This window comes from Trachemys scripta, chromosome 24, assembly GCF_013100865.1.
Source record: "Trachemys scripta elegans isolate TJP31775 chromosome 24, CAS_Tse_1.0, whole genome shotgun sequence".
In the NCBI taxonomy this organism is placed as follows: Eukaryota; Metazoa; Chordata; order Testudines; family Emydidae; genus Trachemys; species Trachemys scripta.
The window spans coordinates 6764213-6789990 of NC_048321.1; the positions used below are offsets into that span (position 1 = coordinate 6764213).

At 52.7% G+C, this 25778-nt stretch overlaps 1 protein-coding gene across 1 annotated transcript; it reads right to left on the reverse strand.

The window, feature by feature from the left end:
- Positions 1-3291: 3291 nt before the first annotated feature.
- Positions 3292-18365, reverse strand: PRUNE1 (prune exopolyphosphatase 1). Its single transcript, XM_034757017.1, has 7 exons — positions 15598-18365; positions 15161-15366; positions 13456-13634; positions 12915-13073; positions 12538-12632; positions 11684-11842; positions 3292-8076 (listed from the first exon to the last, which is right to left on the reverse strand). The coding sequence occupies exons 1-7, from the start codon at positions 15778-15780 to the stop codon at positions 7555-7557; spliced, it is 1503 nt and encodes a 500-aa protein (XP_034612908.1). The 5' UTR covers positions 15781-18365; the 3' UTR covers positions 3292-7554.
- Positions 18366-25778: the final 7413 nt, after the last annotated feature.

Below are 25778 nucleotides of genomic sequence, written 5' to 3' on the forward strand. Positions count from 1 at the left end.
TTAAAGAAGAACTATAAGGCTTTCAAAGCCAGTCACCCCTGCTTTTGCAGGGCCCAGTGATATGGACGGAGAGTGTTTTTCAGCCTTTAAGGATAGAGTCGGTGTAGTGGGATGGTTACCCGCTCCTGCCCTGAGGGGTTTAAAAAACCCTGGAGGAGGGCTGTGGAAGGGCAAGGGGCCTGGGCTGATTGGGAGGAAGCAGGTTCAGCTGGGGCCACGCCCCAATCAGGGCCCATTAAGGCTTGAGCCAGGCACTCAAGTGGGCAGTCACTCTCTGCATTCAGAGAGAGAAGGGCCTGGCTACAGGGAGTTTAAAAGACAGGGTACCTGAGTGGAGCAGGGCTGGGGAGCTCCAGCCTGAAAAGCTCCAGGCTGTGGCCTAGCATTGGGCCAACAGGTACTGGGGGTTGCAGAGGGCAGCCCAGGGGTAGGCCAAGGCAGCAGGTCCAAACCCCCTTGCCTGTGATGAGTGGCCTATACTGCAGTCTGCCCCAGGGAGTGGGGCTAGATGGTGACTGGCAGTAGCCTGACCCTGAGGTGAGGTGGGGTTAGTGGGAGGGGGTTCCCCTGGGAGGGGAGACCCAGAGTGTGTGGGTACTGGCAGGGGGCAGCACCCAGAGAAAGGGGCACTGGGGTCCTGGAAGGACATGAGACCAGTGGCAAGGTGGATCACCAGTCTGCAGAGGGCGCTCTGGAGCTGGGATGAGCTAATTCCTGGAAGAGACCCGCAGGAGGTGCCGTGGGGTGAGTCTGACCCCTTGCAGTCAGACTGTTGTATCTTTAACAAAGAACGTTTTTCTCCCCCCTGCCGTTGGTCAGGCCTTTGAGTTAAATTGGCGTTAATAACCAAGTTTGACTGAGCCTGGATAAAAGCCACTCCCCATCTCAATCCGGTTTCATTATTCTCATGGCACAATCTTGCCAATTCTCCACTAGTTCAGGAACAGGCCTGTGAAGACTTTTGTTTTCTCTCTCTCCTCCCCCTGCTAAGCAATCAAAGTGTGTGGCTGGCAAAGGAATGGGAGAGAGAACCCTGCTTAGCACCTCCGCTATTGTTTTGCCGTTCAAGCTGCAAAATCAAACATTTATTTTCCTCGTTACAACGGCACTCTGCCAGGAACTATTAGGTAAATACAGGAGCTTTGGTTACACATTTGATTGAAAAAAGCAAGTCGGGGCAAAGTCTGACTCATAAATGTGTTTAAACAGTGACCTGACAGCAACAAAAAAGGGAAAAAAAATTTTTTTTTTTTTTAGTCTTAGATAAGCACTTGGGCATATGCTCAACTTTAAGCATCCTTTTAAAAAAAAACCCACCTATTTAACTCAAATGCTCGGCAAACAATTGGGAAGAATGCTCTCTTTGTTAAAGATCCTCCCAGCACCCGGAAGGCTGCTCCCCACTTAGTTCTCCGAGCCCCTCCAGCAGAAAAGCGACTTGACATGCCTGATATTTCTAAAAGTATAAAACCAAGCAGGGACAATTTTAAGTGCCTTTCAGGCCTTTAAAAACAAGGCAGCAAAAATATGGGTGTGACCCCAGTTTACTTTTCCATTTACAAGGGACCTTTAACCCAGCTCTGGCAGGGGGAAAGGAGTGTTTAGAGTGAGATTTCCAAAGCAGCCTTTGAAACGTCAAGGAGATGTGGGTGCTTAACTGGTGTAGGCCCCTGGGAAAACCTCAGCCTTTGCGCTTTTATGGTGGTCATCACAGGCCTCATTCACCTTTGCCCTGCACCTTTGTGCTTGGAGTGTCTTGAAACAGTTTAGAAGTGTAAACTGTCACTTTAAATTTCAGGGGGGTTTCCTGGTTCTGTTTGTAAGAGCTCTGTAGGGAAGCATAAGACTGGATCCAGCAGCAATGGTCACTCTCTACAGAGAGTCAGCCAAGAGCAAGGTGGAGTGAGCTGCACCTCTGTTTTAGATTGGGTGACCAGATGTCCCGATTTTATAGGGACAGTCCCGATATTTGGGGCTTTTTCTTATATAGGCTCCTATTACCCCACCCCCATCCTGATTTTTCACACTTGCTGTCTGGTCAGCCTAGTTTTATGAAGCAGCCTGTTTTGCCTCTCTCTGTTTTGTGGTTCTTATGTATTAATGCTCTGAGTACTAAGAAATACAGTTGTGGTGTTATGACCTTCCAGCAAAAGAATTTGTTTTTATCTAACGTCTCTGTGTTCAAGCCATGATTGTAACAGGGCCGTCTTTTACATCAGTGCAAAGTGAGCGCAACAATGCTACCATTGTGAGGCAGCGGTGTTTCACGCCCCACTCTGGTGCAAGGAGGTGGGGAATCAAGCCTCATGGAGGAACTTGCTCCGCTTTGAAGAGGGGGGCTGCTCTGTGCACCATTCATGTCCCTTCTGCACATGGGTGAATGTCACCCTCTCTCCTGCTCTTCAGTCTTATCAGGGAGGCAGAAAAGGCTTCAGACACACCCCTCAAATTTATGAAATGGGTGTGAGGATATCAGTGTGGCTCTTTAGCCCCCTCTAGTGGCTACTAAACAGAACCTGATAAGTCTGCTCCTGCCTAGAAGCTAATAATGAGTCAGGTGGCCTTTTCGCTCAAGCTGGAGAGGCTGGTGCTTTTAGAGACTGGGTCCATCCCTGGAGGCTGTCAATCCACTTGCATCTAAGCCAGGGCAGAACTTGACACAAAAAGGGTTGTTCGGTCTTTTGTGTTTGATGCTGATCTCCACAACAAATACTATGAATAAGGTTAGGTTTTAGTCACAGGTATTTTTAGTAAAAGTCAGGGGCAGTAAACAAAATTTCATGGCCCGTGATCTGTCCATGACTTGTACTATACCCCGGACTAAAACTTGGCTGGGAGTGCTCGGGGGGGGGGGTCGGGGGACCCCGGGGGGGGGGGGGGGGGGGGCAGGCAGGCAGCTCCCATTGGCTGGGAACCACAGCCAATGGGAGCTGCAGGGGCAGTATGCAGAGCCCTCTGGCCCCTCTGCCTAGGAGCTCGAGGGACATGCTGGCTGCTTTCAGGGAGCCTCCCTGCCCCCCAGAGGGAAGCCCCGCCCCACACCCCAACCCTGAGCCCCTTCCCATACCCAAACTGCCCCAGCAGTGGCCGGTGCGACTGGCCCAGGGGCTGCCTCATCTACTTGGGCAACCCCAAAACCAGCCACACGGGCTGCTGCAGAAGTCACGGAACCCTTAACCATGAAGAGGGGGTAGATGGGTGGGCTCTAAAATATACACCGCCATGAGCACGGGGAGAGTGTGTGTTAAAGTACACACACACCCCCACACACCAACAACACCACACCACAGCTCAGGAAAGCACACACATTTAATCCTTAAAATGCAAGATCATCAGAATTACAAAAACAAAAAACTTTGGTTACGTAGTATTTCTCTCTTTTCATACAATTCTGAAATTAATTTTGAAACATAGCATATTTTAGTAGACCAGTGGCCTAAGTAAAAACACAACACCCCAAAAGTGTTGGAAGGGAAATTACCATATCAAATCCGTTTTTTTTTTTTTTTTTTAAATAACAAAACTTGACCATCAGAAAGCACTGCCAGCCGAGAACAGCGGCTCATTCCCGCTGCAGATGGGCTAGCCGAGAATGGAACAGAAAGGCTTATGGACCCACTGTGACGACTCTGAGGTTCTCATTGGTTCTCTTGCTAAAATGGGATTTATACAATGCTACATTGGATGAAAAATCAAACCGCATTCTCTTCCCTGTGCCTCAGTTTAAATAAAGCTGCTTCTCATCTTATTTTGATTACATACTGTATATTACTTCAGCTGATACCCAGATTAACAGGAGCCTGCATCCAGAGTGAAATTGACACCCCCCTCCAAAGACATATCCAACCCTGATTCAGGAAAGCACTGAAGCATGTGTTTAACTTTAAGCACCCTTCCCAAATAGGGATGCTTTCCTAAATCAGGGCATGGAGGCCAATTTTGCTGGCTTATATGATGCATTAACCTTGTGCTGCTCCCCTATCCCTGCACAAGGGTGAATTAAACCCCAGCTCTGATAGAACTGAGAGTTTCCCTACCCTACTCCCCCACAAGTTCAATATCTCCCTTCCCAAACCCCTCACCCCAAAGCAGATTTTCTTTACCCCACAGATTGCAAATGCATTCTGGTTCCTTTGATTACCATGTGGGGCAGCCTGAGCTGGGAGCTCCTGAATCATACCCCAGTAGACACCAACTCGCTGATGGCAAGACACGTCCCCCGCTGTGCCTCACTTTCCCCCAGCTGCACAGCAGGTATAATGACCACACTCACCCAGAGGGGTGCTGCAAAGACTAGTTCAAAAAGGGCTATGTAATGTCACCCCCAACTCTAGCATCCAATTGTACCTCGCAGATACTAAAGCTTTTGTTAAACCTTCCAGGGCCTTTCTGCTTCCCTGCTCTTTAGGGCACAGATTGTCTGTTCTGTGTTTTTACGGCACCTAGCACCATGGGGTCTTGGTCTGTGACTGGGGCTCCTGCATGCCACTAGAATACACATAAAGAGGGAGATCACACCTGGTTCTGTCTTATTTCTGGTGCAGGACTGACAGCCTCTGAGCCTGAACCTCTTGAGGTATCCTCCATAAATAAGGATGCAGGTTGCTTTCGTAGAGACAGCATTACAGCTACAAAGTGGAGAGGGATTCAGACGCAGCATTCATTTCCGGGTATTGACCTCATCCGTCACTGCAGCTCCCAGACCCACCTGTTCGAGCCTTTGCTTGTGGGACATATGGATAGACACAGACAGTAGTGTAGGAGGCTCAGGGCTCTGCCACCAGAGGGTCTCTCTAGGGTGCACGTACCATAGAGACGTACAGGGGTTAGATGATTCACAAGACGAAAGGGAGGAGGGGAATTCATGACACACTGAGGAACGTGTCTGGGGTTTTAGCACCCAAGGCTTATTGACAGCCACAACAGACTATGGGGTTACATGGGTGTCGGACTATGGGGTCAGGGAGTTTGTCGCATTCATGCAAGTGCCCCCGCAGAGTGGACCTGGCTTGGGGGCACATGCGGTTACTTGCTAACCTGCAGTGTCAGTACCTGAGTCCTTGTTAGGAGTCACAGGCCATTGCAGTTATCACATGAGAGCCCAGAGTGACAATTCTGGAGAACGCCAGTTCCTGGGTGCCAGGTGCACCAGAACCACCGCCCCAGCATGAAAGTCCGTCCTTAACAACAAAAGCACCAGCAGGGTGGCGGACAAGGGCCATTTCCAAGGAACGGAGCCTGGAAGAGATTTCGAGGCCAGATTTTCTGGTTTTTGCAGGCCCAATTATACCAACCTGCAATTTAGGTCAATTTGCTGCTTGAACTCCTGATTTGCAGACAGAGTCCGGGCCATGGAGCCAAGTCTGCAAGAGGGCTCAGTTCCTATGTAAGTACCTAAATAAAATGAGACCACGTGTTCCTTTGGGGCTAGATTAACTAAAGAGCTGTCTCCCATCCCCTACCCGCTGAGAATAATGGGCAATCTCACACCCATCCCTCTGAGAACAATGGAAGCTGCGGGGTGGCAAGCATAAATCATTTAAGGCCTTGGCTACACGGAACATTTGCACTGGCATAAATCTAAGGTGTGAATTTAAATCAATATACGGATATAACCTGTGTGGAAATTGATTTCAGTGACGTGTGGCTGATTTTGTTTAACTTACGTCAATTGGGAACAGGCTTAAATTAAACTGAAATAAGCCCCTCCTCCCCTCAGAGCCCACTCAGGGGTTTGCACTGATTTAACGATATTAGTTAAAAAACGATTTAACTTGAAGTGGTACAAATTTCCCATGTAGACAAGGCCTCAAGCAATCTGAACTGCCAACCCACGGAATTGTAGACACGAAACCGCGCCTGAAATCAAGGGAGCCCACAGCAAAAGAGGCCAAGTTGAGGGCAAGCTGATAGTGTGGCCCCTTCGATAGTTTAATGAATAGTTGTCACCTTCAACTATCAGCAAAAGATTAACGGCTACTTTCCAAGGGCAACTAGGCAAGGTGCGTGTCCCCAGGAAGGGGAGCAGTAGTGTTAACACAACTGGCTTTACCAATCAAAGTGGCATTAAACAGAGACAGTAAAAATGATCCAAGCTGTGGGTCAAAGACACCCCCTGCCAGTCCCCTCGGGAGAAGGAACAGATGCACTGGGGCATTCTGTACGGTCCATTTCCCCACCTGCAGGTCGGACCATGCCAAGGCACGGGTAGCTCACTCTCCAGCAGGACGGTAAAGACAGCAGCCTGGGATTTGGGGGTTATTCCCTCTCAGTGACTCGGAAACAAACGCGTCCAATTCACGAGCGCCGGGGAGTTTTTTCCTCATTGTGAGCCCTGCAAACTCAGCCAGGGCTCCAAAAGTCAAGCCAGGCTCCTTCCTTCTTGTGCACCCACCCCGGGGTGGGGAGAGGAACAACCGAAAAAGCCCTATAGAACCTGTAACTGGAAATTAGAAAACAATTCCATAGATGATGCACAAGGAGGAATAGACCCGAGCCCCCTCCCCACAGACCTGGGCTGGTTCCGTGGGGCTAACGAGGAGAAACCCCAGCCCTCTCCCCAGGCTGGCCCCGGTTCACTAACAGGACCCCAAACCAGTTTGTCCTGGCCCTGGGACTAGCTCCCTTTCACAGTCGCTTTCCAGGGCAGAGCTTTAGGAACCAATCACTAGAAACCCCTTCACACAACCCCTGGACGGCTGGCTGGAATTCCCTGCCCAGGGGGTCAGTTTCCAAAGTTACCCAGCCAGGGTTTCAAAGGGATTGGACAATTACGACCACAGATAACGGGGAAGTTGGGAAGGAAGAGTTTTCCTTTACGCACGGTGCTGCACAGTCAGGCAGGTACGTGACAGACCCAATGGCTCACAGGAGGCAAGACGGCTGACTGGGTCACGTGGGCCGGGGGAGACGGGAGAGAAGTTCCTCTCCTTTATTGCTGTTCCCCGAGGGGGATTCTGGATGGAAACAAAGCTGCCAAATCCACAGAGGGTTTGAGAGTGGGGCCGAGATCTCCCCTCCCACGATGTCAGTCCAACGACAGGGACGCACGGGGTAAGCCTGTGCGCACAGAAATAGGACACAACGTGGACTGGGACTCAGGGGCTGCTGGACCTGGGCATTCTTGCACATAACACAGCACAACTGCTCATGACCTAGGACCCGGCGACGCAAGAGGCGGCTGCAGCAGGGCAGGGTTTAAAGAAATCACTGTAAGAGAAAGAGGTGGTCCTTGTGGGCACAGTCCGGCCAGGATCAAGCCCCCGGGTGCCTTTGAAGTGCAGCTCCACTTTGCACTGGGGGGTGCCACTCTGCTGGCATTTTGGTTTGGCTTTCCTATGAAATCCCCCGCTGGAGAAGGAGCTCCACGGAGGTCAGTTCCAGAGCATCGCTGACAAAAGCGCCTGCGTCTGGCTTTTATTGCAGAGGCCGGGGTCCACGTCCCCGCGAGACAGCTGGACGTGTTTCGTCCACACGCAGAAAGAGGCCGCTCGTTTAATCCCAGAGCGGATTGCAATCGCGCCCCTGAAACCCGAGCGGGCACCAGCCCCGGGGTCATTTCTTCTCGGGGCTGCTGCTGGCGGAGGGGCGCACCACCGTGATGTGGCTGAACTTCTCGAAGATCGCCTCCGCCGACAGCTTGGGCAGCCCCCTGTCCAGAGGGCACTCATCCACCAGGCTGTTCATGGGGGTGGGAGGCAACGGGGCATCGTCCTCCAGCAGGGCATCCCCAAGCCTTGGGCACCTGGCAGGATCTCTCCTGCCCCTTGGCTCATACTCTGGGGCACCCGCTTCGCCAGCCACATCCGAGTCCTCCGGGTTCTCGTCACTTTCACCACAACCGGCAGAGGAGTCTTTTGGCTCCGGTCTCGTCGGGCCACAGGAATCCTTGTCCACGGGATGCATGGAGCCAGCCGTTATGCCCCGCTCCCTTAGGAAGTCTTTAAGGATCGGGAGGACTTTCTTACGCGATGCGACTGTGTTGCCCTGGTGGTAGGCACAGATGTTGGGGTAGAGGTTCCCCAGAGGGGAGAGGTCCAGGGGCGGGTTGTTAGCGCGCTCCAGAACGCCACACACCTAGTGGGGACAGAAACACGAGGGAGTGAGGAGTCAGCTGGGAGCCAAGGACCCTCCCGAAGGGTGAACCTGCTGTCGCAACGCAGCAGGGATGGGATCATGACACACAGTGACAGCAAAGCCGGAGCGGAGGCTCACCCTCCATCTGTTCTGGGCTGGGCCCCCCATTTCCCCTCCTACATTTCTGCGGTTTAGGGCACTAGCCATGTTATTGGGATACACTCAGGGCCCGATCCCCCACTGGTGTAAACTGGCACAGCTCCACGGATCTACACCATTTGAGGGGGATGGAATTATACAGAGCTTGCCTCCCACTGACTGGATCCTGGGCGGGAGCCCCGTTCTGCTGCACCCCGCGACTGCTGCTGCAGCACGTCTGAAATGCCAGAGCTGGGGTCTCTGTGCTCAGTGCTCCCAGCCGGGCCCTTCTGATCCCAGGGTTGCTCTCCCGCCAAGCTTGGATACAGCTCCCAGGTTGCTCAGTCCGTCGGACAGCAGGCCAGATCCTCAGCTGGTGTCAGTCGGCAGATCCCAAGAGAGCGACACTAATTTACCCCAGCCGGGGATCTGGCCCAGGGACTCCAGTGGAGCTACAGTGAATTTACCCGAGCTGCGGATCTGGCCCCCAGACTCCAATGGCGCTTCGACAGATTTACCCCAGCCGGGGATCTGGCCCAGGGACTCCAATGGAGCTACAGTGAATTTACCCCAGCTGCGGATCTGGCCCACAGACTCCAATGGCGCTATGGCGGATTTACCCCAGGCGGGGATGTGGCCCACAGACTCCAATGGCGCTGTGGCGGATTTACCCCAGCTGGGGATCTGGCCCATAGGCGCCAATGGCGCTACGGTGGATTTACCCCAGCTGGGGATCTGGCCCACAGACTCCGATGGCGCTATGGCGGATTTACCCCAGCTGGGGATCTGGCCCACAGACTCCGATGGCGCTATGGCGGATTTACCCCAGCTGGGGATCTGGCCCACAGACTCCGATGGCGCTATGGCGGATTTACACCAGCTGGGGATCTGGCCCATAGGCGCCAATGGAGCTACGGTGGATTTACCCCAGCCGGGGATCTGGCCCACAGACTCCAATGACGCTACGCTTATTAGAGTAGCCGAGTGTCAGACTCCAAGTCTCCTGTGTCTGGACAGCCGGACAAACGAGAGAAACCGCACGTGCCCCCCCACAGCCCAGGGAAGGGTTTCACGCTCGCCCAGACAACACGGTCGCTGTGGGGTTAAGCGAGAGGCACCATAAGGGCCCGCGAGCTCAGAGCTTAGCATTAAAGAACAAGTAAAATCAGTGGACACCGGCTGGGAGGGTAGATGTGGGGGCGGGCGGGGGAGAGGGGGACGGACAGGCTGGGTTCCAATGATCGACATTCAGCTTGTATCTGCCAAGTCCGGCCTCTGGATTCAGCCTCCGGAGCAAAGCACCAGGTTCGGGAGACGCCAAGGGTGCACGTCAGGGCAGGATCACACGGAGGGCATTTCCCTTTGGAGCAGAGCCGGTTGCAGGGATGGAAAAAGGAGCCTCTTACCTCCCATCTCTAAGGCTGCCGTCTCCCGCTCGGTTCCCTCGGCTGCCGTGATCTCTGACCCACCCGGGCGATTAGCCCGTGATCCCTCCCACGGCTTTAAACCTTTGACCACAGTTAATGAGTGACAAGCGATGGCAAGGGATCGGAGGGAGGGGGGGCGAGCCGTTGCTGCACAGCTGGGGATGGGGGGAGTAAACACGGCCTCCCCCCTCACTCTCGTGGTATATTCTCGCCAGGCTCTGGGAAGCACTGAAGCAAACTCTGCAAGCACGTGGGCTGCTGCATTGGGGGCAGCCTTGGAGCCGAAGGGTGAATGCCGACGCTGGCACAGCTCAGCAGCTACCCCGCCGGCTACGGGAGCGACCACGGCATGAACAAGCTCTGATGGGCAGGGGATGGGGGGGGGCCCTGTAGTGCTGAGCCTTGAGGGGTTGGGGGAGGGGGATTCGTGGGGACCTAGCAACACCCACCGAGGTGGCGGGGGAGGGGAGCAGGGCTCGCAAGCGGTTTTGCTTCCACTTGGGTGGAGAGTGGCTCGGCTGGGAGCTCGGCACATCAGACAGGCGAGCAGGTTTCAGGGCGGACGGTGCTTGGAACCAGACAGCCGTGGAAGGTGCTGGAACAGCTCAAGCGCCTGGGCCCCGATTCAGCAAAGCACTTGGGTGGGTGTTTCATAGGGCACTGACTCCCACAGGACTCCAGCGCTCTGCTGAGCCGGGGGCCGAGGCTGCAGGAGGGCGGGGGCTGGAGGAGGTAACCCACCAGGGGGGGTGCCACAACCCTCTAAATCCTCTCCCAGCCAGCCACCCACCACTGCAGCAAAGAGGAAGGGGCCGGCCTAATCAAGGGAAGAACCTCTGGGAAAGCAGCGTGCTGGAAACGCCAGTCCCCTGTGAGATTTCTGTAGCGCCTATCGCTGTAAGAGCGAACGCTGGCTTGCATCTGGACTCCATTCAGAAGCATCTCAACTGGGCAGGCGCTGAACAGGTCACCAATGCTTTTTTGGCAGGGTAAAGAGAGTGCTGGTCCTGCTACAGCCCAGCATGCTGATCTGGGAATTCACAAGGCCAGGGGCATCCAGAGAATCTGATACCCAGCGGGGGCTCTTCCTACAGGCAGTTCCTTTGTTTTTTATGTTGGACAAACAAAACCCACAGATCCCAAGCTTTGGCTCCCAAACCCCATCACGTTCTGCCCCATTTGCAGGAGCAAATCTGTTTCTGCTCTGGGCTCTTTGCAGAAGCAACTAACCAAGGTCCCATTCCTCCCCTCGCTCCATTTCTAGGAGGTTCCCAAGGTGGGGGCGGCAGGGAGGGGCAGCTTTGGGGGCAGGGATTATCAGGGGTCAAGCGACGGCCAGACTAGAGCAATGGGCCACTATGAGAACAAGTCAGATAAGTGCTTTGCTGCGTCAGAATCTAAGTCATACATGTCTAGAAAACATGACCTAGGAGGGAAGACTGAAAAAATTGGGTTTGTTTAGTCTGGAGAAGAGAAGACTGGGGGGGGCCAAGATAGCAGTTTCCAAGTACATAGAAGGTTGTTACAAGGAGGAGGGAGAAATATTGTTCTCGTTAACCTCTGAGGATAGGACAAGAAGCAATGGGCTTAAATTGCAGCAAGGGCAGTTTAGGTTGGACATGAGGAAAAACTTCCTAATTGTCAGGGTGGTTAAGCACTGGAATAAATTGCCTAGGGAGGTTGTGAAATCTCCATCATTGGAGATTTTTAAGAGTAGGTTGGACAAACCCCTGCCAGGGATGGTCTAGATAATACTCAGTCCTGCCACCAGTGCAGGGGACTGGACTAGATACCTCTTGAGGTCCCTTCCAGTCCTACGATTCTATGTGACTGAAGTTAAGCACTTGTTTTAATGCCGGGCAGAATCAGGGCGCAAGCAGGGGATTTAGCGCTTACAGGCAGGAATCACAGTGCCCTCAGTTTGTTATATGCATGGGCTGCCGGGACTGGCCACTGAGGGAGGGTGCGGGGCTCTGGAATATCCCTTGAGAATGTGAGGGCAGACCCCAGACAGGCAGGCGGCATGCCCTGACTATGCTCACCGCTGTCCGCACCGCCGCGTGCTGGCTGTACACCGCGAGCTGCCGGAATGGCTCATTCCGCTCGTTGAAGGAGATCGTCATGGCTACCAACCCGCCATAGCCATGCCGCTGGCAGAAGGCGCACAGGTCCTGCTGCAAGCCCGGCCGCTGCAGGAAGGCCTAGACAAGGACAGCAATCGGCGTCAGAGTCCGAACGCACAGGCACGCGATGGGACAGGACAGCGGGCAACACTGCCAGCTCCTGCCCATCTTATTACCCCCGCCCCCAGCACCACCCACTTGTCTCATGCACCTGTTATGTCTGAACTGTTTAGACTGCAGGCTCCTTGGAGAAGGGATGCTTATTTGGCAGCAGTGGGGTCTAGTGGATAGAGCAACAGACTGGGATGCAGGAGACCTGGGTTCTATTCCCAGCTCCGCCACTGGCCTGCTGGTGACCTTGGGCAAGTTCCCGCTCTGTGACTCAGTTCCCCACCTGTATTATGGGGATAACAACATTGCTCTGCCTCAGAGGCAGGTTGTGGGGGGAGGTGCTCAGATACTACACTGATAAGTACCACAAAGAGAGAGAAAACCCTCCACTGCCTTGCAAGGTAGATGGGCAGCATTATCCCCACTTCACTGGCAGAGCTAGGGAGAGAACCCAGGAGTCCTAGCTCCCAATCCTAGGATCAGCTTCTTTCCACTTGCACAGGGTAACATTTAAATGGCAAAAGGCACAGACACCCAGCGGGAGAAAGCTGCTTTCACTCCTGGGCTCTATTCCCAGCTCGGCCACCGACTCCCTCCGTGGTCCAGGGCAAGTCACTTCACTTCCCCACGCCTCGGTATCCCCACGTTGTACTGATCCTTACCTCCAGCGTCACGTACACAGCACTGATGGCAAGAACGAGCCCGTCACTCGACAGCACCTTAAGGTCCTTTCGCAGCATCTGGTCTGTAGTGAGCCCTAGAAAAACGAGAGAGGCAAGCGTGAGTGAAGAGGGACTTTCGTTCCCAACGGGAGCTCGGATCATTTCCAGGGAGCTTTGTGTTTTGCTGCTCCAAAAGACTCAGACAGCGCTCGCACACACAACCCTCTAATCACGCTGCTAGGTGGATTCTTGGACTGTTTTCAGATGAATTCAGATACTCGTCTGATTTAGTGCCTCCAACTATCTAAGCTCCATGCAGCCTCTGCCCTTCCCATCCATCCCATTTGATCCCCCATCAATCTGAGAAAAGCCGGTACCTGACACATCGAACTTGGCTGTCTGCAGAGCCTCAAACAGGACGCTCCTCGCCGGGAGGTCTGGGAACTTGGATTCCAACAGGGCCACGTACTGAGTGTCTTTGGAAGTCACTTTCCCAGCTTCTGGAGTCATATTGACACAATCCAGAATTATGGTACCTTTAAAGCAAAGAGAGCAGCAGTTGACACAGAAACACAGTGTGCGGTGAGCCAAGCCACGAGAAAACAGAGACCAGACACAGTTGTTGCGGTCTCAGATATGAGCTAGGGAGTTAGAGCCGCTGGGTCTAGACAGGTGCTTTGGAATATCTCCCCTAGGCAAAGCCACGCTGCAGAAAACGGGCCTTGCAGAAGTCCAGGCTTTGCCGCTTCCCGGGTCAGTGAAGATGCAGCCATGCTGAGCACGCTACTGCTTAGGGGTCGGTTTTACAGCCAGCAGGATACAGCCTGGGGCACGGGCCTGATACTTGTGACTGTGGGTCTCCGCCCCAGAACGTTACACCCCTCCCTGAGCATCAAAGCCGGCGAGCACTGCTCTCACCACGCAGCAGGGCGGCCGTCTGTCTGTCCAACAGCTCCGCTGGGCCCTGCACGATCCTCTCCGTCACCAGCGTGGCGCAGGAGCCCACCAGCTCCGCGGTGACCCGGCACCGAGGTGCCCTCTCCAGGGGCCGATGGTCGATCACCTCGATCACGGCCTCCTCCAGGGCTGCGTCTCCGCTGGGCGGGCGAGACGGGGAAGTGAGAGCGCCCCTCTCTGGAGAGGTGCGTGCAGGCCGGGAAAGGCCCTGGTTTCGTCCCCAGGCGTTTCTCTCTCGCATTTCTCCCCCCACCCTGGCCCAAAACGAGGGACTTAGGGTCAATGGCGTCACCATCCACCCCAGAGCATCCAAGGGTGTTATGGCGCACCCTGGTGGGCGTTATTGTGTATTTATTGCATCACCCTGGGGATGGACTGAAAATTCCTCCACTCTCGGGCTCTTTTCTTGCCCCCCGAACCAAAAAGGCTGATGTGTGTGTGTGTGTGTGTGGGGGGCTTATTTCCTCTACACTGAAAATATATTGACATGCACATGCAAAGGAGCTGGGCTGAAGGCGGTGCTGCAGCGAGGGGAGGGGGTCTTCAGCCCCTAAGCAGGAAAAGGATGGTATGGCAACGGGGGGGGGGGGGGGAGGTTGGGGTAGTCGTGTAGAGGGGGAGACAATACCCAGAGCGTGGGCAGGGGTGAGGGTGGTGTAGGAATGGGGTGGGGTGGTGGCAAGGCGGGCACAGGAAAGGATGGTAGACACGCATGTAGAAGACGAAGGGGGAACGCCATCGTGTTTGGATTCCCAGCACTGCAGGGGAACGCTGTGCAAACCTGCCTGCTCATATCAGAGATTTTACAGCTCATCTCCTTTAGCAAAACCCTCCCAGAGCACCCAGGGATGCAGAGCAGCTGTGGGGAAGCCGCAGCTCCTGTCTATAGGCCCCTTCCAGCCACGAGAACTCTCCCGGCTCCTCCCAAGGAAGCTGAAGGGTTCATGAACTTGTCTGGACCTCAGATCCGCTCTGGTGGGTAACAGCCCACCCTGCCCAAGCCCTCTGTGCCTTGTCCCATGCTGACCTCCGTGTGCAGAGAGCTGTCCCTGGGAAAGACCCATCTCTTCCCCACTGCCCATGAGATGTGAGCCAACAGCAAGATTAGGAATATTTTAAAGCGAGTCACTGGCTCCTCTAGGGGCTCCCACCTGCCCTTTGCACCTATCTTGCATAATCCAGCAAGGATGCCATCCACTCCATGGACAAGACAGTCCCTCTGTTTATAAGACTAAGCAATTTCATCTACTTCGATTGCAAGCTCATTGGGGCAGAGGCCGTCCTTCTGTTCTGTGTTCGTACAGTGCCTAGCACAACAGGGTCCTGGGCCAGGATTCTACCACAATACAAATAGTAACGTCTTCATTCGCCCATCATTTACTCCCCACTCCATCCTGCCTGGAGCCCCCACTTTCCCCCTCACCAGGGATTTAAAGATAACACTGAGCTGCCGTATTGCGCGTTCTATCCGTAGATCTCAAAGCACTTTACAAAGGTGGTTCAGTGTCCTTAGCCTCATTTTACAGATGGGGACACTGAGGCACAAAGAGGGGAAGTGACTTGCCCAAGGTCACCCAGTAGGTCAGTGGCAGAGCCAGAATTTCACACACACACACACACACACACACCAGATCTCCTAAATCCCCTGCACTGCCTCTCCACTTGCCTTGGCAGGATGTGATGGTCGACCAGCGTCAAGGAGAGGAGGCCAGCCCGGTGCAGAGCATGCAGGTCGATCTCATCCCGGAAGATCAGGCAGCTGTCGGGGATCTGCTGCTCCTGCAGGAGGAAGGCGCTCTCTGTGCGCAAGGGGAACTCCGAGCGGGGGATGTTCAGCACGGGGACAAATGCCGCCTTGGACTCCAGAGAGGTCTGCAGGAGAACGCAGCAAATCACAGGGACGGTTAGCAGCAGGCCTTGGCTACGGAGAGCACGGCCCAGGGTGGGTCCAGGCATCACACAGCAGCTCTAGCGTGTGTTGGTCTTAGTGCTCTGTGGTCGCGAGCCCATTTCCCCACATCCCCTTCCCTCCCCATCCTTGTTAAATCCACCCCAGCCAAAGCAGAGCGCCAAAGCGGAGCCAAGTCGCAGGGCAGCACTCACCTTTGCCAAGTAATAAGCCAGGGCAAGCGCCGACACCGTGGAGTCCAGATCGCAGGCTTCATTCCCCAGCACCACGTGGACTTCCTGCCTGCGCTGGACATGTTCCTGCCAAGAGACAGGAGGCTTTGAATCCCAGCAGAGCAGGCCCAATGCCGCTGGCACGGGAAAAAGACTCACTCCCATGTGCTAACGCAGAAAGAAAATACAGGCCGTCTCCCCCGTGGGCAGGCTGAGCTGGGAGCGGCACGGGGGGGGGGGGTCTGACATGGCAGGGTCTTCCCGCCCAGCTCCTCCCTGCCTGGCCCAGTAAGGCTTGCTCATCTAGACCCTTTGCTGGCTTAAGGACCTGAGGCTCCCAAGTTCATCTGCTGAGCAATCCAGCACCACACTTGAACCTGATCATTCCCGGCCCCCCAGAGCATGTGTCCTACCCAAGCACGTAGCCAGCGCCTGCCCCACTCTCCTCCTCGCATTAAATGAAGTAGCTGAGCAGGACGTCTGCTCTGCCGGGACAGGAGAGGAGTCCGTAGGGTGAGCGGGGGGCGGGGGGGAGGAGGATGCGCTCATGCTCAGACCAGGGGACTGGATATCAGGACTCCTGGGGCCCATTCCTAGCTCTGAAACTTTGTGCCTGTAAAATAAGGCACAGAGAGGGCATGAGGCCTGCTGCGTGCAAACGGCTCGGAGGCCCTTGGGAGGAAGGCAATGTCAGTACCACTGGCGACTGCTTTGCACTGTGCTCGCCGGAGGTCAGCATGCTGCGAAAGGGCTGCTCTGTGTATTGAAAGGGAGATAAACATCTGGGGTTCACGGCGCGAAAGGGAAGGGTTCTGGCAGCCTATAACAAAACACAGGCAGCCAGATCTCAGCACTGCGTGCTCCTAACACAGCAGGCCCATCACCGGCTCGTCAGAGACGCAATCGAAACTCCAGCTGCTATTGATTCTCTTTGGTTCTGAAACATGGGGGCGGGGGGGGAGGATTGAGGGGGGGAGGCACGTGCAAAGAGAGCTGCAAGAACAAGCTCTGGGGCACATTCTCCGTTCACACCACTTTTACTCTTGCGTAACTCCACTTTAGACCAGTGCCCGTGGCTCCTCTGGTTGCAGCCAGAAGTTCAGATGCAAGGAAAACGGAAAGGGATGAAGGAGGGAGTTTAAAACTGAGGGGCACGATTCTCTGTTTGCCACGAAGTCATTTACAACAGTGCAACTACGCTGACCTGCCAGCATTTTACAGCGGCGTACGTGACTGTATGAAGTGCAGGGCAAATGGAGAATCAGGCCCAAGATGTTTGAGGTTCAACGTGCACGTGGGGTGAAGGGCTGGCTGAGACGCTTATGGTCTCTCTGAGCGAGCTCTGACGCTCCAATCTCTACCCTGGCCCTTTTGCTACAGTGCTGAAACGTGCCAGTGAAAAGTGAGCAGCCAAGAAGCCCTCCTTGTCGGACAGCAAACAAGGCAGATTTGCACCAGTTCCCTAAAAGCAATTTTCCATTCCCCGCAGGTGCTAAGAGGCAGCATCTGTTTCCCAGTTACCGTCAAGAGAACAGGCAGACACACTCAGCGCCGGTTTGAAGCCTGGCTGGCCAAGCACTTTAGATAAGCAAGGCTGGGCTAGTGCATTTATGGAGTAGAGTTAAGAGCTGCATGTTATCCAGCGAACATGCAAAACAGCAGCATATGGCCCCAGGGAGGAAAGAAAACAACCTCACCGAGAAATGCACAAGCCATTTGCACTAAAAGGCACTCAAAGGCCTTGGAGAGGGATGTGTACAGCCTTTTCAAAGCTAATTTACCTCCACGCTAGCTGGGAATGGCAGCGATGTCCCAGCCATTCCTGCAAACACATTAAATCAACATGACGGGTCTGAGCCATTAGGATTGTAAGAGACACACTAGCACCTTTTGGAATCAGAATAGATTGGGGGGGGGAGGCAATTAAAATTGTCATTCCATCTAAATAATACAATCATCTAGTCTGATCTACTACATACCACAGAACCTCACCCAGTAACTTCTGCATCCAGCCCAGACCTTCTGGCTGGGCAAGCGTGTATCTTGTACAAAGACATCCCGCCCTGATTCTGTCTGCACCACCATGACCCTAGGAGAGTTGCTTTAGCCTACTCAGCACTGACTCACTGCTACAGCACCCGGTGTATCTCGATTTGAGATCCTGGGACTGCAATCCAAATAGTAATAGCTATAGCAATGGTAGGTCTCTTCCTGGGATACTGGATTCAATCCTGGCCCCGCTATCTCCAGAAGGAGATTGCCGGAACAGAGAGGGCCTTATGGGAAAACATCCAGATTGAAAAGGCGGAGAGGGTTTAGTTTCCAGAAGCGATGCGAGAGGGAATATGATTGAGTATGTAAAACAGCAGACAATGGAGAGAAGAGAACTTGGGACAGTCCTAGTTATCTTCCCAGAACACAAGAACAAAGGGACGTTTTTCAGCAAAAGGCAGCCAGTTAAAGACTGTGGAAAGGAAATGGTTTTATTTGTATACAGTGGGCAGCTAGCCTGTGGGACTCACTGCCACAAGATTTCAGCAAGGTGAACAGCTCAGTCAGATTCACAAGGATTGGATTTTTATACTGGTAATGAGGGCCTCCAAAGATTCTTTAGGTGGGATTGAAGAAAAGATTGGAAGGGAAATAGACCTTCCTGCTTCAGGGCATACACAGCCACTAAGTGAAGGTGACAGGAAGAAAATTCCTTTACAAGCAGGTTATTCCGTAGCGGCCCATTGCAAGGGTGGCCTCTGAAGCAGCTGGTACTGGCCTCCTTAGGAGACAGGATAGTGAGCTGGCTATAGAGAGGAAGGATGGTGCAGTGGTTAAAATGCTAGACTGGGGCACAGGAGATGTGGGGTCAAGTCCCTGTGCTGCCTCAGGCTTCCTTGCACAATTCACTTCGTGGCACATTTTCAAAAGCACCTAAGTGACTTAGGAGCCTAACTCCCATTTTCAAAAATGACCTAGACACCAAAGAGTCCAAACCTCATCGACTCTGAATAAATCACGTGGGTGCATTAGCACATTTTCCCCTTCGCCTCTCTGTACCTCAGTTTCCCCTCTATACAATGGAGATAATAGCCATGCCCTGCCTCGCAGGGGGGCTGTGAGGATAAGTAAGAGACTGGGTGGGGCTCAGATGCTGCGGGGACGGTGATCAGACTCAGTCTGGCAATTCCTATATTCCTAATTTGTGAGATACAGAAGGTGGGGGGGGGGGAGAAAAGAAAAAAAAGTTCACTTTTGAGCTACTTCTGCAATTGTAAATAGAAAATGCCAATGGTGCAGACCTGTAGTGATGGCAGAATCTGCTGAGGAGGAACTGACTCATTCATACTAACAGAACACGAGGCTTAGCTCAGGCGCTGAGTTCATCTTTTGGGTTCAAAACTGAGAGGGGAAGGGGAAGCCGACAGGCAAGGGCAACTTTGGAGAGACAGCCACAAAAACAAAATGTGGGGGGGGGAGGGGGGGGGGGGAGGAGTAGAAGAGATCCTAACCCAGCATGCCAGGTGGCTCACAGAGCCTTGGCCAGCATCCTGCCAAACTAAACCAGAGTTTCTTCGTACACCATGAGCAGACAGACACCGTGGGGCTGAATGACAGAACGTCGGTCTGGGAGAACAACGAGGAAAGACAGAGGTTATGTCTACACTGCAATCGGAGGTGTGACTGCAGCTAAAACTAGCAGTGAAGACGCAGTGACACAGGCTTCAGTGCGGGCTGGAACAAGCCCGTCAGGGGCCCTGGGTATGCGGTCGCATTGCTAGCTCGCATGGGGGTCCACGCCGCTGTGTCTTCACTGCTAGTATTAGCCACGCTAGCTAGTATCGACATAGAGAGCCCAGCGTGGGAGGGTGTCTACTTGAAAAGTCTGCACCCAACAAGAGTCAAAATCGCTGCTATTATCTGCCCACAGCGCAATCCTCAGCGATTTGAAGGGGTAATTCACAGAACCAGTAGCATAGCTATATATACACAGCACATACCCAGCAGGGGACTGGAGAGGACTTGAATCTTCTGAAGCGGTCTGATCAAGGGAGGTCACAGACCCACCATCTCAAGCCAGGGTAGTATTCCGAGCTATTTACCGCAGTGCCTAGAGAGGTCTGCACTGAGTGTGGAGCCCCACTATGTCAGGCACTGTACCCCAAGACAGTTCCTGCTGCGAAGAGCTTACAGCCTAAGCAAACAAAACAGAAAGGGAGGGGAAACTGAGGCAGAGAGCAGGAAAGTGATTTGCCCAAAGTCACTGGCAGAGCTAGGACTAGGATTAGAACCCAGGACTACTGAGGCCCAGTTCAATGTGCTATCCCACTGGGCCACGCTGCCGCTCAGGCTTCTGGCATCCCCTTTTCTCCTGCCCAACTTTTCTTTTTCTTTTTTTTTTTTTAGCCTTGCAAAGGTAACGTGCATTGTCTCACACCCAGCCTGCAGGCAGCGTTAATTTGCAGGCCCAGCGGCAGCGCGACTTCACGTGAGTCTCAAGCAAATGCAGCAGACTTATTTTTGCAGCAGGCAAAGACACCCACGAATAGCAGCCCAACGACGTCACCGACGCGCTCGGCGCAAACAGGCCGCACTCCATGAGCCGCACACAGAGGCTTGTTTATGTGCAGCCCCAAACAAACAGTTATTATGGAAGAACGCCCATCCTGCATTCATCCTACCAGCTCCTCTCTGCAGCCAGCAGAGTCCGTCAGGCCGGGAGAAAACAGCTTTTTGTGCCGATTCCCCACACTTCCACCCCTCTCTGTGTTCTGTTTGATCTCTAGAACAAGGGGACCCCTTCACCAGGTCAGCATTTAGGTTATGCCCCACCACTGAAGCTCTGTCTACGGCCTGGCTTTTAGTCACCGGTGTAGTTATGCTAATGCCAATCCCTAGTGAAGATGTAAATGAAGTCTTACACTAATACAGCGCGCGTATCGTACGGGCCGCGTTCGCCCAGTGTTCAGTCTGTATAAACCACTACACCACACTGATTCAGCAGCGAGGCAGATTTGGGTACATGGCCAGGGACCTATTTACCAACAATCTCCTTCTCCCCAGGTCCTACTGCCACAGATGCAATCAGAGCAGGGCACTCCCCACTCCCATCAGAGAGATGGTGCAGTTGGTGGAACTTTCTCTGTGAGGGCCCTTTAGTTTTGAATTTGTTCCTTCTGCCGTAGTCTGAAACAGTCCTGCCAGGTCCATTTGCTTTTGGTAACAGAGACGACTCCAGCGGAGACCATAAAGACGGGAAATATGGTTCTAGCAGCCAGGTGATGATTTACATTAACGATGGGGCGAAGGAGGCTTCCTAGAGCAAACCATGCATCATGGAGCACGTAGAACCGAACACACATGCTGCTTTTTTATAGGTTCATGCGAGTTTAAGGTCGGAAGAGACCGATTAGCTCAGGGGTCGGGAACGGTGAATCGGGGTTACTGGGAGCTGCGGGGGGCCGTACCTGCGGACGGTCAACGTAAACAAAATGTCTTGCGGCCCGCCAGCAGATTACCCTGATGGGCTGCATGCCGAAAGTTGCTGACCCCTGGATTAGATCATCTAGTCTGGCCTCCTGTATAACACATTTCACCCAAACACCCCAATATTAAGCCCAAAGACTAAACCAAAACATTTCAGCTCTCAGGAGACTAAACTGTGCGCCACAGGCAGAGAACGGGAGAGACCAAGGTGCCACCAAGGGCAGGGAACTGATTCGGTGGAACGTGCCATGGGGAGGAAATTCCTTCCAAACCTGAATATGTGAGCAAGAGCCATCAGCCAGGCGTCTAAGAAAAAGGATTCGCGGTACCACCTCAGCGCACTGGCCCACCCCATCCAGTGTCCCATCTCCAGCTGTAGCCCATCGTTGATGCTTCAGAGGAAGGCAAAAATAATCCCAGCATACATGAAGTCAATTGTGCATCAGGGAAGAATATTCCTTTTTGACCACCCCTTGCATTTTTACAGCGCCGAAAAATAAATACCCGATACCGAAACCTGCACTGGTGTCAGTGATTGCACACGGTGCAGAGCAAGGGAGAATCAGGCCCGAGGCAGAGAACACAATGTGATACACCACGGGCTAAAAATCCTTGTGTTAAATAAGGCCTTAGCACCACTGCTAGGTCCTCTCTACCCAGCGCGGAGGAGCAGGCCGGTCGGTGAACAGCACAGGCAATGATGCCAGGCAGCGGGGGGGAAGGAGAAAGGAAAAGTGAAGTCTTATTCTTTGCGAGTCAGCGTCCCAGCCCTCCCCTCCCCTGCAGCACTGGAAGGTAGGTTTATAGAGTGTCACCTGCCTTCAAGACTCTAGCAACATGGAAAGGTGGGGAACTGTCCTTCAGCAGAACCTCCAAGGGACGGGAGAACAGGAATGCCTAGCTCACCTTACGGAGGCCCCACGCTTCTCCCACAAGTATCACCAGCCAAAAGGCAGCACCTCCAGGGACAGACGCAGGGGGCACAGACAGATTGCAACGAGGAAGTTTTAGCACCAATTCAAGAGTTCTTTGGCCATCTGCTGACGAAAACGCCCTTGGAGGCAGACATGTGAAACGCACTCTGTCCATGGTCTAGCATTCAAAACACACGCTCAACACTGGGGAAGATGAATGGAATGGGTAAGACACCATGTTGCTAACCTATCTATTTCACAGGGGAAAGTGGGGATAATTCTTCATAGTACTTTGTAACTGTCGAGAGGAAAGTTGGTCTTGCGGCTAAAGCACTAGATTGGGACTCAGGAGATCTGGGTTCTAGGAAAGTCACTTAAATCGCTCTGCACCTCAGTTTCCCCATCTGCAAAGAGGGGATAATCTTCTTCCTCTCCTTCCGCCTTTTGTCTATTTAGACTGTAAACTCTTCAGGACAGGGACTGTTTCTTACTCTGTGTGTGTGTGCAGCGACTGGCACAATGGGCCCCTGATCTCGGTCACTCTGTGTGCGTGCAGCAGGCGGTACGACAGCCCCCTCATGTCAGTTACTCAGTAGCATCTGTGCAGCGCTAGGCTCAATGGGGCCCTGAGCTCAGCTGGCGTCCCTGAGTGCTACCATACTAAAACTTACTGCTATTATTTGTAGTAACAGGAGACATCACTTCCCCCCACCCCCAAGAACTGAGGAGGGTTTTCAGAAAGAACAATCAAAGCTGGGGATTAGCCGAGAAATAGGGAGGTTTTAGGGCATATTGAAATGTCAAGTAGATTTTTTTTTTAAAATCTCAACTGATATTTTTACACCTCTGCGCAGAGAGAGATTAAATGTATTACCGGCTGCTGACTAGCTCATGTCTCTCTGCAAAGAACTGCATAAAAATACTCATCTATAATTTTCTTACCATAACAAGGTATCAATGTAGAGAAACCTGACAGCGCTACACTCTGGTTAGGAAATCTAAAGCTATCAGAGGAGAAATGTAATTTAAATTGCATAGTAAACAGGATCAAAATAGACAAGCCTCTTCTGTCTTTCATATCTTCCATTGCTCCTCAAGCACACGGATATTACCACAGCCTGTAGCTAGCTGAGTGACCTAATTCTCCATTGCATCTATTAGAAGGTCTCTGAAAAAAGCATTGTATCATGTTATCTAGGTTTTGGGGCTTTTATTATTTTTTTATCCCTTGACCAAAGAAGATGAATGACATTTTCCAGATGCAGAGAGACATTGGAACCCGTGGCATGAGAATTTCTGGCCAAACACAAACTCGTGTCATGGCCACAAACAGCATCCGGATGTCAAAACTCATTGCAATGAAACACTCAGCAATTATCAAACCTGCTTGCATAGAACTGTTGCCTTCACTTGAATTTTGGCACACTTGGGGAGATGGGAAGAAACACACTCTATTGTAAGAGACAGGCCATCTTCCATTTGTATTTCCCCACCTGGATTATGCTCTATCCGATAGGTTCATGCTAATCACGACATTCCCAAGCTTCTCAAGTATATCACCATCTCAAACACCTCAGAGGCCAGTGATGACTGTTTTATTGCCTATCCCAGCCTTACTAACTTATTCCACATAAGCAAAGCAAGTAAGTACTAGGCCTCGAAAAGACAAGCAGGGCCCTGAGGCCAGAATGAATCCCTAAAGGAGGGCCCACTCATATTTCATTTGACTGACATGTCTTCATCCATAGGGTCCTTTTGAACCTAATAATTAGTGCTCACAGCACTCTACGCTAACCCCTCTCTGAAAAGGTTGCTGCAAAGATATACGACGTCAGATGTTCCGCCCCCACAGCCCTGTGCAAAAGGGAGGTGTTGTACAGATGGGGAAACTGAGGCCCAGAGACTTCTCCAAGGTCACATGAGACGTCAGCAGCAGGAATAGAACCCATGTTTCCTGACTCGCAGTCATGTGTCTTAACCACAAGTCTGTTCTTTTGCCACTTTGCTCACAGGTCAGAATGCCCCACATTATACATAGCTGTCAGCCTGTGATACTGGACAGTTACAGATTGGTGAGGGTGCCCTAGCCCAGTGCAAAGAGAATTCTCTCTAGACTCACAGTGCAGTAAAGTCTCAGATCTGACGCACAACTTCGCCCTTACCATGAGTTTATAGCCTGGGCAGAGATCACATGTAACGAACAAGCTAGACCTTTGCTGATTTTCGAACCAGGGGAGCCCCTTAATTTCTAAAATTTATCTTTTAAATGTTAGAGCCAAGGTCTACTTCATTCCTGGAGAGAAGTCTACAATACAGACATGGCAACCACCTCTATTTGCTTCACTTCTTATTTTGACACCGTAACACGTTCACTTTAGCACTGTGCACAGCTGCCCATCACAGCAGAACTGAAAATGCTAAAGAAATGAAAACAACAGCTTCTCCCGAAGGGCAAAAACCGGGTCATTTCGTGCATCCACTTCTGACACTCCCTCTCCCTGCCCATACACACTAACATTAAACACCAGCCCCTTTGTTTCCACAACTTCAAACTGTTTTCATAATATTTGTCAGTCAACAGGTCCCACAGGTAAAGGAAATTATACGGGTCCAAGATATGCCACAGCCAGTTTGAACTAGCACCAAAACAAAACATCTAGCCTGATGGTAGAATTTAAGTCCAGCTTCACATGAAACATCAGAACTAGATGCCACTGGAAAATTGATTTGAAGTGAGTATATATATTTCTTATAATCTCTGGTAAGTCACTTTAAAGGTGTATCTTGCTTAACTTTCGTTCTCTACTTAAATTCGCCCATGATTTTAGCGGTCACTAAAGGGGTCACAGGGGTTCTTAAGACAGCAGACAGTGCTTCAAAGTCCAGCACTCCAGTAGCAGAAAGTCTTAGGCTGGGATTCTCCTAGGAACTTGAAAGGAGTTTGGTACCCACCTTTCACTGAAAGTCAATGGGATTTGGGAGTCTAACTTCCCTGTAAGGATCCTTTGAAGATGCCAGCCTCAGTCTCTAACTCTCCTGGATCAGGAAAGATCAGCTGCTAACATCATTTGGAAAAGCGGCAGGGGAAAAGCACAATTGCAATCAGAGCACTGTGATTTTCAAGGGTGGGGTATAAGGTTAGTTCAACACGTTTTGCTAAGTTCTGGTTTCAGTCCCGTCACCAAACAGAAAATACTTCAATCCCCGGGTATCCTTTGTCCTAGTTCTGCAGGTGTAAATGGGCTACATCAAACTAGGCTCTTCCGTTGGTGCCCATCCCTGCAGCATCTGGGCACCTCAGCCTAGATCCCAGTCCAGTCCCAGAGTCAGGATGAGGGGAGATGGAGGGTCATGGAGGCAGCATGGAGGGGGACCATGGGGTATGGGGAAGCAGAGATTGAAGGGGGAATGGGGAGGCTTGGATGGGGAATGGAGGAAGCTGGAGGACCAGGCATGGATGGATGGGGGAGGAATTGGGGGCAGCGGTTGGCAGGTGCTGGGGGGCAAAGGGGACCATGGACTAAAGGAGCAGGGAGAAGTGGGGGGCAGCGATGGACAGGGGTGAGGGTGGGGCAAGCTGTGGAGGGGAGGTCAGGCTGGGGAGCAGCAAGTGGGGGAGATGGGTTGGGCATGGGAGAGGCAGGACCAGGCTGTGTGGTTCTGGGGGGCGCAACAGGGGGAGGTTCAGGGGGCACCAAGGCTGAGGGAGCAGGGGGGAGAGCTGGGGCTTGTGAGGGGGGCGATGGAGGGAAAACTTTGTGGGAGCCAGAT

What these genes read in the sequence shown, in the direction of transcription:
- PRUNE1 (XM_034757017.1), bottom strand. Translation starts at nt 15,780, where the DNA reads ATGGGAGTGAGTCTTTTTCCCGTGCCAGCGGCATTGGGCCTGCTCTGC. An exon ending in CTGTGTACGTGACGCTGGAG is followed by an intron (nt 11,843 to 12,537) that starts GTAAGGATCAGT and finishes GTCCTTGTCTAG; the next exon opens with GCCTTCCTGCAGCGGCCGGG. An exon ending in ACGCGGCGGTGCGGACAGCG is followed by an intron (nt 8,077 to 11,683) that starts GTGAGCATAGTC and finishes TGTCCCCACTAG; the next exon opens with GTGTGTGGCGTTCTGGAGCG.